The 13,449-nt window shown below is 35.0% G+C and overlaps 1 protein-coding gene across 1 annotated transcript; it reads left to right on the top strand.

The window, feature by feature from the left end:
* The first annotated feature begins 345 nt into the window (after nt 1-345).
* Olfr1215 (olfactory receptor 1215) lies at nt 346-1,288 on the top strand. Its single transcript, NM_146459.2, has one exon. It carries the CDS (start codon nt 350-352, stop codon nt 1,286-1,288), a length of 939 nt encoding a protein of 312 aa, NP_666670.2. The 5' UTR covers nt 346-349.
* Nucleotides 1,289-13,449: the final 12,161 nt, after the last annotated feature.

Here is a 13,449-nt window from a genome sequence, read left to right as displayed (position 1 = left end):
AAAATGCCTTTCAATGTTGCTTTTCAAAAACTCCCTTGAGAATTATGAAAGTTGAGCCTTCAAAGATAAATTATTCTTATTTTCTAGCACATACAGAGAGGTTCTGCTACAATATTTGAAATGTTATAAAGTATTAAATAAGTTGTGGTTTTTTGACCTGATATGGAAATCTACCCTTTAAATATTTTAATATTCTGTTTCAAGGTTAATAAAAGTCAGTGAAGATAATTCTGCCAAATAAAGGACCTTTTTGTTGAAGATGACATTACACATTATATGAAACAACACATTTTCTTCATTGCAGATTTATATTAAAGATTTTACTTCTTCTATTCTCTTCTTATGAATCATGCAAAACCAAACCATTGTAACTGAGTTCGTACTCCTGGGACTTTCACAAAACCCAAAAGTTGAGAAGCTCCTATTTGTTATATTTTTGTTGCTCTATCTTGCAACAATTGGAGGCAACATGACAATTGTGGTGACCATTGCTTCGAGTCCTGTGTTGCTTGGTTCCCCTATGTACTTCTTCTTGGCATTTTTGTCCTTATTGGATGCATGTGTCTCCTCTATTGTCACACCCACGATGATTATAGATTTATTCTATAAGAGAAAGACCATCTCCTTTGAATGTTGCATGACGCAAGTCTTTTCTGTCCACTTCTTCAGTGCTGTGGAGGTGATCATTCTGGCAGCTATGGCTTATGACCGGTATGTAGCCATTTGTAAGCCCTTGCACTACTCTTCAATTATGAACAGGAGGCTCTGTGGCATCCTAGTGGGGATAGCCTTTGCAGGGGGATTTTTGCATTCCATCATACAAATTATCTTCACTTTGCAGTTGCCTTTTTGTGGACCCAATTTTATTGATCATTTCATATGTGACTTGTTCCCATTGCTGAAGCTTGCTTGCACTGACACACACATATTTGTAATTTTAGTGTTTGCTAACAGTGGGTCTATCTGCATCATTATCTTTTCCTTTTTGCTTGTTTCCTATGTTGTCATCTTGTTCTCTCTGAGAACCCACAGTTCTGAAGGGAGACGTAAAGCTCTCTCTACCTGTGGGTCCCACATTACTGTTGTGGTTTTGTTCTTTGTTCCTTGCATATTAATATATGCACGACCTACATCTCCATTCTCTTTGGAGAAAAATGTATTTATATTTGCTGATGTCTTGACACCGTTACTCAATCCTGTGGTTTACACTTTCAGGAATAAGGAAATGAAGAATGCCATCAGAAAAATGTGGAGAAGTTTATTAGTAGCTCCTGACATATTAAAATAACTAATGCCTTAGGCTAGTAAGATAGTTATGTGAAAGAAACAGATTCAGCACTGTGTAACTATAAGAAATTTCTCTGCATCCCCTTTGCAACAACTGGAGGCAACATGGCAATTGTGGTGACCATTGCTTCGAGTCTATATGTCTATAGTTAAGTATGGCAGTGTGCTTTTAACCTAGTGCTGGTATTTCTGAGACAGGTGAGATGCAGTTGAACATTGGACAGCTAATCTATCAGAGATCTAGCAAGTTCTGGGACCGTCCACAGACCTTGTCTCTAGAAACTAAGACAATGTAATACAGATGAAGATATTCAATTTCCTTTTCTTGGTGTGCATGAAAACTAAAGAGCACTGGTAGTACATTTATTGCACACACACATGCACACACACACACACACACACACACACACACACACACACACACACACAGTTGCAGGATTTTACCTGTCTAATTACCTTAGGGCAGCAAGAGGCCTGTGATTGGACAGAGAGGGAGGCGGAGCTCAGAATTGTAGAGAATTCTCAGGAAGAAAGGAAAGGCCAAGATGGAGGCAGATGTGAAACAGGTTGGCTTTAGATAGCCACAGTTAGTTATGATATCATAAGGTTAAAATAATTGTAATAAAACTTTTATTATTATCAGTTGGTTCTGAAATTATTGTATCAGCATCTTGTAAATTAAGAATTTATTGATACATAAATCTGATTGGTTGATTATAAGTTTCAAGGGTTTTGTTTCTATTGGGTTGATGGGTGTTTTGGCTGCTGACCGAAGGGTAAAAGGTCATTGTGTGGGGCTGGTGACAGTGGTCTGCCAAGGGACTCGGAATCTCTAGCTCAGAAAGACAGCCAAGTTGAGATCCCCCAGCTGAATCCAATGGGATCTGCTGGTTGCTGGTGATAGTACAGGAACCCTGCTGGTCTTTTATTTAATATTTCCTGCAAAACACACACACAAAATGAGAGAGAGACAGAGACAGAGGAATGAGACAACAGACAGACTGACAGGGAGAGGGTCAGAGAACATTTATGCATAAGCACAAAAACAAAAAAGTCAAAAATATATTAAATAGACTATAAAAGTGTACAGAAAGATTATAAAAGTCAGAAATACAGAACATTTGATGCTAAATTTTGTATTCTCAGCATGACTGGTATGTACAGCCATGTAATAGCCATAGGGTTGACTAAAAGACCTTGAACAATGACAACACCAGTTGATTTAATTTGTCAGTGTGGATGGGAGCAATTTCACAAGGATGACACTCTAGATAAAATGTGACAGTCAACCAATGTCTGGTGAGAGTACAAAAACATTTATTTTCCAGAATAAACTGTATTATAGGCTATCCAAATCCAATGCTCAGTTTAATACATGAATTAATGGATAATACTTAATAGACTCAATATATATATATATATATATATATTTATTTATGGGGTGTATCTATAAATATATATACATATATATGAATTAAAAGAAGAATTGAACAATAAGTGGTCATGAACATGAGATGGAGAAGAGAAAATTGCTTTATTGAGAAAAGTTACATAAATGAAGTATCCATTTAAAAATTCTTAAAACTATATATAAAATTGAATATTAACAATATTTACTTATACATGCACTTTAGAATTTACTCATATATAAAGAGTATATTTTATTTTAAGAACTGAGTTAATATTAAGATTAAAAACTTTGCTTTGAGCTCACACTTCTTGTGAATTGATTGTTCCTTATTGCTATGTGAAAATTAAAGACATGTACATTTTATGCTCATAATTATAATGAAATATTGGGAGCCATTAGAATATTTTCTATACACAGTTTGTTAAAATGTTGAAAATTATGTATTTAAAATAATAGAAAAAATGCTGAAACAAAACCAAGTAATAATAGGTTTCTAAGTATTATTGTGAGGTTTCAGAACAGAGAAACACAAAGACAGAGCTATAAATTGAACCTGAAATGTAGGTGTTTCATTGCCATTTGACTTTGTTTTCACATTAGATACTGAAAAAGCATTTGACAAAATTCGACATCCCTTCATGATAAAATTCTTGGAAAAATCAATTATTCAAGGTGCACACATAAAAATAGTAAAAGCAATGTACAGCAAACCAGTAGCCACATCAAACTAAATAGAGAAACTTGAAGCAATCCCACTAAAATCAGGGACTGGACAAGGCTTCCCACTCTCTCCCTCCCTATTCAATATAGTGCTTAAACTTCTAGCTAGGGCAATTAGACAACAAAAAGAGGTCAAAGGGATACAAATTGGAAAGGAAGAAGTCAAAATATCACGATTTGCAGATGATATGATAGTATATTTAAGTGACCCCTATATTCAAAGGATATACTGGATGAGGAAGAAATTAGGGAAATGACACCTTTCACAATAGTCACAAATAATATAAAATACCTTGGTGTGACTCTAACCAAACGAGTGAAAGATCTATACAAGAAGAACTTCAAGACTCTGAAGAAAGAAATCAAAGAAGACCTCAGAAGATGGAAAGATCTCCCGTGCTCAAGTATTAGCAGGAATAATATAGCAAAAAAAAAAAAAAAAAAAAAAAAAAAAAGGCCATCTTGCCAAAAGCAATCTATAGATTCAATGCAATATTCATCAAAATTCCAACACAATTCTTGATAGAATTAGAAAGAGTAATTCTCAAATTCATTTGGAAGAACCAAAAACCCAGGATAGTGAAAACTATTCTCAACAATAAAAGAGCATCTGGGGAATCACCATGCCTGACCTCAAGCTGTATTGCAGAGCAATAGTGATAAAAACTGCATGGCATTAGTACAGTGACCTGCAAGTCGATCAATGGAATAGAATTGAAGACCCAGAAATGAACCCAAAGACCTATAGTTACTTGATCTTCGACAAAGAGGCTAAAACCATCTAGTGGAAAAAAAAGACAGCCTTTCAAACAAATGGTGCTGGTTCAACTGGCAGTCAACATATAGAAGAATGCAAATTTATCCATTCTTATGTCCCTGTACAAAGCTCAATTCTAAGTGTATCAATGACCTCCACATAAAACTAGATTCATGGAATGTAATAGAAGAGAGAGTGGGGAAAAGCCTTGAACACATGGGTGTAGGGGAAATGTTCCTGATCAGAACACCAATGGCTTATGCTCTAAGATCAAGAATCAACAAATGGGACTTCATAAAAGTGCAAAGCTTCTGTAAAGCAAATGACACTGTCAATAGGACAAAATGGCAACCAACAGATTGGGAAAAGATCTTTACCAATTTTACAACTGATAGAGGGCTAATATCCAGTATATAAAAAGAATTCAAGAAGTTAGGCACCAGAGAACTAAATAATCCTATTAAAAATCGGGAATAGCGCTAAACTGAGAATTCTAAGCTAAGGATGGCTGAGAAGCACCTAAAGAAATGTTCAACATCCTTAGTATTAGGGAAATGCAAATCAAAACACCCCTGAGACTCCATCTCACATAAGTGAGAAGAGCTACGATTTAAAACCCAGGTGACAGCAGATCCTGGCAAGGATTGGGGGAAGAAGAACTCTCCTCCATTGCTGGTGGTAGCATGCTGGTGGAACCACTCAGGAAATCAGTCTGGCAGTTCCTCAGAAAATTGGACATTTTACTGCCTGGTAACCCAGCTATACCATCCCTGGGCATATACCCAGATGATGCTCTAACACGTAAGAGGGACACATGCTCCACTATGTTCATGGCTGTCTTAGTTATAATAGGCAGAAGCTGGAAACAAACCAAATTTCCCTCAACAGAGGAATGGATACAGTAAATGTGGTTTATTTATACAATGAAATAGTACTCAGTAAATAAAAACAATGACTTCATGAAATTTGCAGGCAAATAAATGGATCTAGAAAATATCATGTTGAGTGAGGTAAATCAATCACAAAAGAACACACATGATATGTACCCACTGAAAAGTAGATATTATCCCAGAAGCTCGTAATAGCCAAGGTACAATTCACAGACCACATGAAGCTCAAGAAGAAGGAATAACAAAGTGTGGATACTTTGGTCCTTCTTAGAAGGGAGAACAAAATACCCATGGAAGGAGTTATATAGACAAAGTGTGGAGCAAAGACTGAAGAAAAGGCCATCCAGAAACTGCCCCACCTAGGGATCCATCCCATATACAGTCACCAAACCTAGACACTATTGTAGATGCCAACAAGTGCTTGCTGACAGGAGCCTGATATAGCTGTCTCCTGAGAGACACTACCAGTGCCTGACAAATACAGAGGTGGATTCTCTCAGCCAACCATTGGATTGAGCACAGAATCCCGAATGGAAGAACTAGAGAAAGGACCCAAGGAGCTAAAGGGGTTTGCAGTCTCATAGGAGAAACAACAATATGAACTAAACAGCCACCCCAGAGCTTCCATGGACTAAACCACCAACCAAAGAGTACACATGGAATGACCCATGGTTCCAATTGCATATGTAGCAGAGGACGGTTTTTTTGGTCATCAATGGGAGGAGAGGCCCTTTGTCCTGTGAAGGCTCAATACTCCAGTGTAGGGGATGCTAGGACAGGGAGTTGGTGGGTTGGTGAGTAGGGGGTGTGGGGATGGGATAGGAGGGTTTAGGAGGGGGAAGTATGAAAGGGAATAACATTTGAAATGTAAATAAAGAAAATAATCTAAATAAATAAGTTATTTTGGTGACTAAAAAAAAAAAAAGAAAGAAAAAAAAAGGAATATTTTCAATGAACTTTAGAAGAAAATTTCTCAAACAAAGAGATGGCCCATCCAGGTATAAATGGCCTACAGAACACCAAATAGGACCAGTATTGAAACTCTGTACAACATATTATAGCCAAAAAAATTAAAGACACTCTCTTATGCAAGAGGATTACAAGTTGCAACAGATAAATTCATATTGTTAACAAACTCTTGATAATAACTTTTGACAATTCAACAGAAACCTAAAAAGTTAGCAGGGTGTGAAGGATTCATTTGAAGTTCTAAAAGATCATAGCTATCAATTTGGAGAACCTATTTAGAAAAACTATCCACTAAAACTGATGTAGAAATCAAGACTTTGCATGATAAAACATGTAAAGTTATGATCTCTAAGTCCAGAATTTTGAAAGGAATAATCACACCAAATATGTCACAAGAAATACTATCAAGCTATATACTACCAAAAACAAACAAATAAAAGCAAATTAACCAAAACAGGAAGGCATATTTGAAAATCGAGAAACCTATCTTTGTAGAAGATTTTTCTTTTTTAATATTTTTATTAGGTATTTTCCTCATTTACATTTCCAATGCTATCTCAAAAGTCCCCCATACCCTCCCCCCACTCCCCTACCCACCCAGTCCCACTTTTTGGCCCTGGCGTTCCCCTGTACTGGGGCATATAAAGTTTGGAAGTCCAATGGGCCCCTCTTTCCAGTGATGGCTGACTAGGCCATCTTTTGATACATATGCAGCTAGAGTCAAGAGCTCCGGGGTACTGGTTAGTTCATAATGTTGTTCCACCTATAGGGTTGCAGATCCCTTTAGCTCCTTGGGTACTTTCTCTAGCTCCTCCATTTGGGGACCCTGTGATCCATCCAATAGCTGACTGTGAGCATCCACTTCTGTGTTTGCTAGGCCCTGGCATAGTCTCACAAGAGACAGCTACATCTGGGTCCTTTCGATAAAATCTTGCTAGTGTATGCAATGGTGTCAGGGTTAGGATGCTGATTATGGGGTGGATCCCTGGATATGGCAGTCTCTAGATGGTCCATCCTTTCGTCACAGCTCCAAACTTTGTCTCTGTAACTCCTTCCATGGGTGTTTTGTTCCCAATTCTAAGAAGGGACGAAGTATCTACACTTTGGTCTTCATTCTTCTTCAGTTTCATGTGTTTAGCAAATTGTATCTTATATCTTGGGTATCCTAAGTTTCTGGGCTAATATCCACTTATCCGTGAGTACATATTGTGAGAGTTCCTTTGTGATTGGGTTACCTCACTCAGAATGATGCCCTCCAGGTCCATCCACTTGCCTAGGAATTTCATAAATTCATTTTTTTAATAGCTGAGTAGTACTCCATTGTGTAAATGTACCACATTTTCTGTATCCATTCCTCTGTTGAGGGGCATCTGGGTTCTTTCCAGCTTCTGGCTATTATAAATAAGGCTGCTATGAACATAGTGGAGCACGTGTCCTTCTTACCAGTTGGAACATCTTCTGTATATATGCCCAGGAGAGGTATTGCGGGATCCTCTGGTAGTACTATGTCCAATTTTCTGAGGAACCGCCAGACTGATTTCCAGAGTGGTTGTACAAGCTTGCAGTCCCACCAACAATGAAGGAGTGTTCCTCTTTCTCCACATCCTTGCCAGCATACATACTTACAAAAGTATTTTAGTAGAGTTACCCTATACTGAATATTTGTGGTGAGATTATGTCTAAGAATAACAGAGCTGTTATACACATACTATAAACATAAAGTCAAGACTATGATCATGTGTATAACATCTGCTCAAGATAAACCAGTCAGTCTTCCAGCATGCTAATGGAAATCATCATGAGTTTGCATCTTTAACTCCGGTTCTATTGACATTGAGTGCAATAGTGTACAAGGGAGTCAGCTTTATTTAGGAATGTGACCTCTCAAAGGCTAAGTATGTCCACAGAAGTTGGTCATTCACATGTACATATCTATAACACTAAATGTCATCACTGGGTTGATTAAAAAAATCACATGAATGTAGAAGAAAGATGCAGGTGGTGGAGGATAAAGTAAAAATTAAAGGGCACATATTTTATCAAACACATTTGCATGTATAAAATTATCACAGTATAAAATCAAGCTTACACTTCAACAAAAATAACAGAAAAGGGAATAAAATGATTCAAAAATACTGAGATCAACATCAGATTACAATACTCATTTGCTCAAAATCATTTTGTCATTTTCTTTTTCATGCATACAATTAGACCTTTAAAATTTTCAAACAAGTACATAATGAAAACTGGCCACTCTCATCTCTACTTCACACTCTTCTGTCTTCCAATTCTTATCTCTACCATGGGTGGGATCTTAACTCATCCTCACAGTCTGTATTTTACTCTCTCAGATCGCCTGAGTATTTTTTCCTTTCTAGCTATTTTTAAAAGTATTATTATATTTACACTTTATCCTCTGACTTTGTATTTTTAATGTGTGTAACATCTTATTTCATAGGAACTCACATTTGAGAGCTCCTGAAAAAAGTCCTTTCTGCTGACTAGCAATCCTGGCAGAAGGTGCAATGTAGGCTTTAGAAGAGACACCAAATGCCATTCTGAGCTGTGGAGTTTATGTTCTAGAACATGGAGGTTTCAGGAAAGCTAAGCCTATTGTTTCAATAGTGCCATATCTGCTTTGATGGTAATTGATCACTGTCAGATTGTATTTAAATCGTGTGCTACAGGAGCTAATACATAGTTGGTAATATAAAGTTGGTCAAATGCCTATGGATTGTGAAGTCATAGGCCTTTATGCTCTCCATAAACTACTATTATTCTTTCTCTAAATGAATATTGCCTTTTAATATTCATATTTATATTTCTCAACTATGTTCAGGATTTGTTAGATAAGGTTCTTTTTGCAGTGTGTGGACATTAATGCAGAGATTTTTTAATTAACTGCTTGGAATAAGTAAATGTTCAATGCTCCTACCTAAATGGGACACCTATACCAACATTTCATAGACAGAGAAATAGCTCAAAATAGAGAACAATATAGAAAACAAGTTCTAGGAGTTTGGTAGATGGGCTATGATCCAGTGTCTGCTTTATGTGACATGGCCATTTTAATCATGAACAAGCAGCATCAGGTTGTGCATACCTGCATAACACTGGCACAAAATTTATTCTTCAATGTTGTGTTATGAAAGGGGAAGCACTTAGGAGTTTCTACCAATCTTGAATTTAATGGTAGTTGGTAAAGCTATCTACAGGAGTGTAGTTACCAGTAAGTTTTTCGATGGTTCAGTCATAAATTTTTATCTATGCTCATATGAACAAACGTAATTAAACTCATTGGTCAATAAAAAGTTATAAATATAGGAAGAAGTACTTGAAAAGAACATCTACAGGACAAGAAGAGTCAATTATGTAGTCACTATGATCATAATAAATTGTGTATACATATGAAATAGTCAAAGTTAGTAAAAAAAAAAGCAAAAATTCTTACAGGAACTAAAATATTTCTATTAGTATTATTTTATATATTTTTTTCTTTAAAGAAAAATATTTCATAATATTTCCTAAAATGATGAATATTTTCCTGACACTGATTTTAACAATTCCTGGAGACAGAAAGAAATTTTCTCAAATACTGCACAGAGACATTGAACTCCATCCATTATAGAATTTTGTTTATTACCTGAGACAGTACACAAGGATACTAGTAAACATAACCTTAATGTAATTTTTTAAAAATCTCATAACATAAGTTTGGATGGCCAAAAACCATTATGAATATTGTTATATGTATAAACATGTAGAAAAGTTTGTCTTAGAATCTCATGAGGGCAAGCATTTTTTAAAAACCCAAGGGGTAAGGGAATCACTCCCACATTCATGATGTCTGGTTACAGTGAAGGAGGAATTTTGGATTCGTCATTATGTTTTGCTGTAATAACCACATAAATATAGCACTTTAAAAGCAGAGGTAACATTCTCCACCTTCTCTGACAGAGCTGCTCTCCTGCTGCCTCTTAGATGTGGAAGAAAAAGCTGGAAACAAGTAGAGAATCTTGGCCAAGAGTGATGGTTACTATATCATAGAGAGAGAGAAAAATATCTAATTAAAATAAAGAGAATAGGAGACATATACCTTTAGAGCTTTTATAGAACTGACATACTGTGAGACTCAAAGGGCGCACCTTCATATTTTCAGAAATGAGTCTAAGTTATGGTATTGATTTATTATTTACAATTAAAATATAAATTTTGTGGGATTTAGTTGATGTTTAATTTTAAGTAATTTGATAGTAACAAGGTACTTGTTATCATTGAAGTATATAATATTTACTGTTTCCTTTATTATAATCAGAATACTTCATAATGTGATTATAAGAAAAGTATTTTCTTTTGATTGAGTCAACATGTCATCGCAGTGTGGCTAGGTAGGCACTGCTTAAAATAATGGCGGCATCAGTAATGACAAGTCATTTTGAGTTTTAGTTTATAGAATATGACTTAAAAACAGTGAATTTGGCTAGGTATGGTGGCACAAGTTTGTAACACTATGACCCCAGGGGAAGCTGGAGGCTCAGGACCAAGTCACTCCAAGCTATGATAATCGTGTGTCCAACTTGCCATAAAACCTGAGATTTGAGAGTTTGTTCAATACATGACTATTTACAAATAAAGCTATTTTGATAACTATTTTGTAAATATATTTTAATCATTATTTGAAACTTTCATGTACATAATGTATTGTGTTCAGGCACAGCCCCATCCAATTCCTCCTAGATCCTCCCATAGCTGAGTTTGAATTTCTGCTTAACATTCTATTTGCTGTCATTTTAGAGTCACACAAATAGCAAAGAAACAAATAAAATACCTCAATGAAAATTTAAAAGGGAAAAATATCTATTTCCATGAATATCAGGCATAACAAGAAATACCTAAAGTAAATTATTAGCAGACATAAAAATATAGTTTGGCGTGGAAATGTGGGGAGCAGCCCATTGTGTGTGGCAATGGCTTGGGAAAGAGGGAGGCACTTTTAAGGAATCAGTAGAAACCTGGATATACTAAAAAATGAGTGACATCATTTTCTAAGAAGTATTCCAATGGAAAGAAAATTATCGTTGAAGCAATAGCTGTTTTTCCTCTTTGCATGTATGAATGAATACATTTGCTCTAAGTTTTGTTGTAAACGTGTAGCCACTTTTTCTTTAAGTAGCAAATACATTAGAAGTAGTATTATAGGGTAATAAGGTAAAGAATTTTAATTTTACAAGACTCCTGACAATAAACCCATGTCAACTTTAGGACCAATGTTTGGACTCAGAAACAGAATATGAAAGACAACTGTTTTATACCTGCTCCAACTGGTTTTCATGTCTTTCTCATTCTCCTTTGCAAAAGAAACACCTTTTGACTCTATGTGTCTTTTTCTAGCTCTACACAGCTTAAAAACTTATGGTGTACTCTACATTTTGATGTCTGAATTATCCCTGCTTTAAATTTATATTCTGGAACTGAATTTGCAATGTGTTGCTTCTTAGAAAAATTGTTTAAACTACCCTGGACTCTTTCAATTTTCAAATACATTTTAAATTTATGTTGTCAAAATAAAAAAGACAGAACAGAAGATTTTGCGATATCACTTAATGAGTTTTACTTGACATTGCCCCTGTTCTTTAATAAGAGTTTATTTGGTGTGATTGTGAAATAACCCAAAATATATTAGTTTAACTAATAAGAGATTTTTTGTGTATATTTAGCTTACTTTTCATCTATTAGTCACTTTATTTTATAGAAATATATCTAGGCTACAGCTAATGTTTATGCTTATCATCTTCTAAATTATAAAAAAAATCATAATTCATGATCACAAATCATAGTGAATATGCTGTAATTTCCATTATTGACTTCATAAATAATTTAGAAAACTGCTTTCTGGCAAATGACACTGTCAGTTTAATCAGGAGAATCTTAAGTAAACATAAAAAAATCAGTTAATACTTACTTAATTTTAAGTTAACATTATGTTTTGATTCCATTAGAAGCTTTTGCTCAGATTGGTTGCTTGATTTTGTTGTTGTTGTTGTTGTAGTACAAGAAGATGGCAATTAAAACCTGAATATCTGTGAGTGAGGACAAAGCTTCCCCATTTCACCATTGGTTAAGAACATTAGACCATGCTATGCATTGAAATTATCATGTTTCACTACAACCCATTAAAAACAAGTATGTTGTCTTGTGAAAATATGTACAGAAAAACACTAACAGCTTTGCCTATGGTAAAGGCAAGAGTGTAATATACAATCTATTTTTCTGCTTTGAATCATTGCCTGAGGTCCCCTTTTCCTTAACACTCAATATCTCCTCCAATATTTCTGCTTCCATTGTTATTTTGATGAGATTTGAAGAAAGAAACTGTGAATGTCCCCAGACTTTTTAAATTTTAGGAACATCTAGTTCTACACCTATTCTATAGGAAATGTAAAGGTCTATATCTCAGAAATAATTCTCAAGAATTTGAAGCAGTTTCTCTTTTATTCCCTTATTTTGTCATTGTAAGAAATGTTAGTTTTCACTAAAATACATCATGCATGAACACCATGTCCTATGATCTCTTTACTCATTGCAGCCTTTTGTCCATCCTGACTTAGCACAGAATAACTGCTGAATTATGTGGTGAGAACTTAATCTACCTTAAATGATTATGCCAGGTCTAGTGGCCCAGTGAACATTATGTAGGGGCTTATTGTTTTGTGTGTTTGATTATTTTTTTGCTGTAGTTTGTCACTGTAAATAGTGATTATGTTATAGATACTATTGAAGAAGTTGAAGAAGTGCCCTAGGAACATCCTGGAAGTGATTGTTGAAAGGTATGTATGTCCTTCTCCTCCCTCCTCTTCATTCTCTTTCTCTGCCATCTTCAACTGAAATTGTATATGTTCTATGTAAAGGCCAGTCATATATATATATATATATATATATATATATATATATATATATATATGATTCCTTAATACAGATATGCACACCAAAAATACATTTAATAAAACATTCCAGATATACACAAAAGATAGAAATACATTTTAATCTATGATTTATTTTCTGGGGAAATTTAGTTCCAGAGCTGTAATATTTGACTAGGTGATCCACATGAAAAAGCTGGGTTTACAAGTGAGTGCAAGGGCAATACTAGAAGTAGTATTTTAACATTGTCAAATGTAATCCTCTCAATAGTCCTTGAAGATGCACAAGTAATCTGGTTAGGAACATGCTTTTATATTAATTTTTTGTAATTTTTATAAGCAATGTCTTATTTAGAAATATTGGACAAATAATTAAATCTCAGAAATCTTAATGATATTCAGTGAGTAGTTTTTCTTCTTCAGCTATTTATTTTTACCAATTTTCATACAGTGGATTGGTTCATCATGTCTTGATTCTCCACTCTTTCTTTACCT

This window comes from Mus musculus, chromosome 2 (assembly GCF_000001635.26).
Source record: "Mus musculus strain C57BL/6J chromosome 2, GRCm38.p6 C57BL/6J".
In the NCBI taxonomy this organism is placed as follows: Eukaryota; Metazoa; Chordata; class Mammalia; order Rodentia; family Muridae; genus Mus; species Mus musculus.
This window is presented reverse-complemented; position numbering and strand designations above follow the sequence as displayed.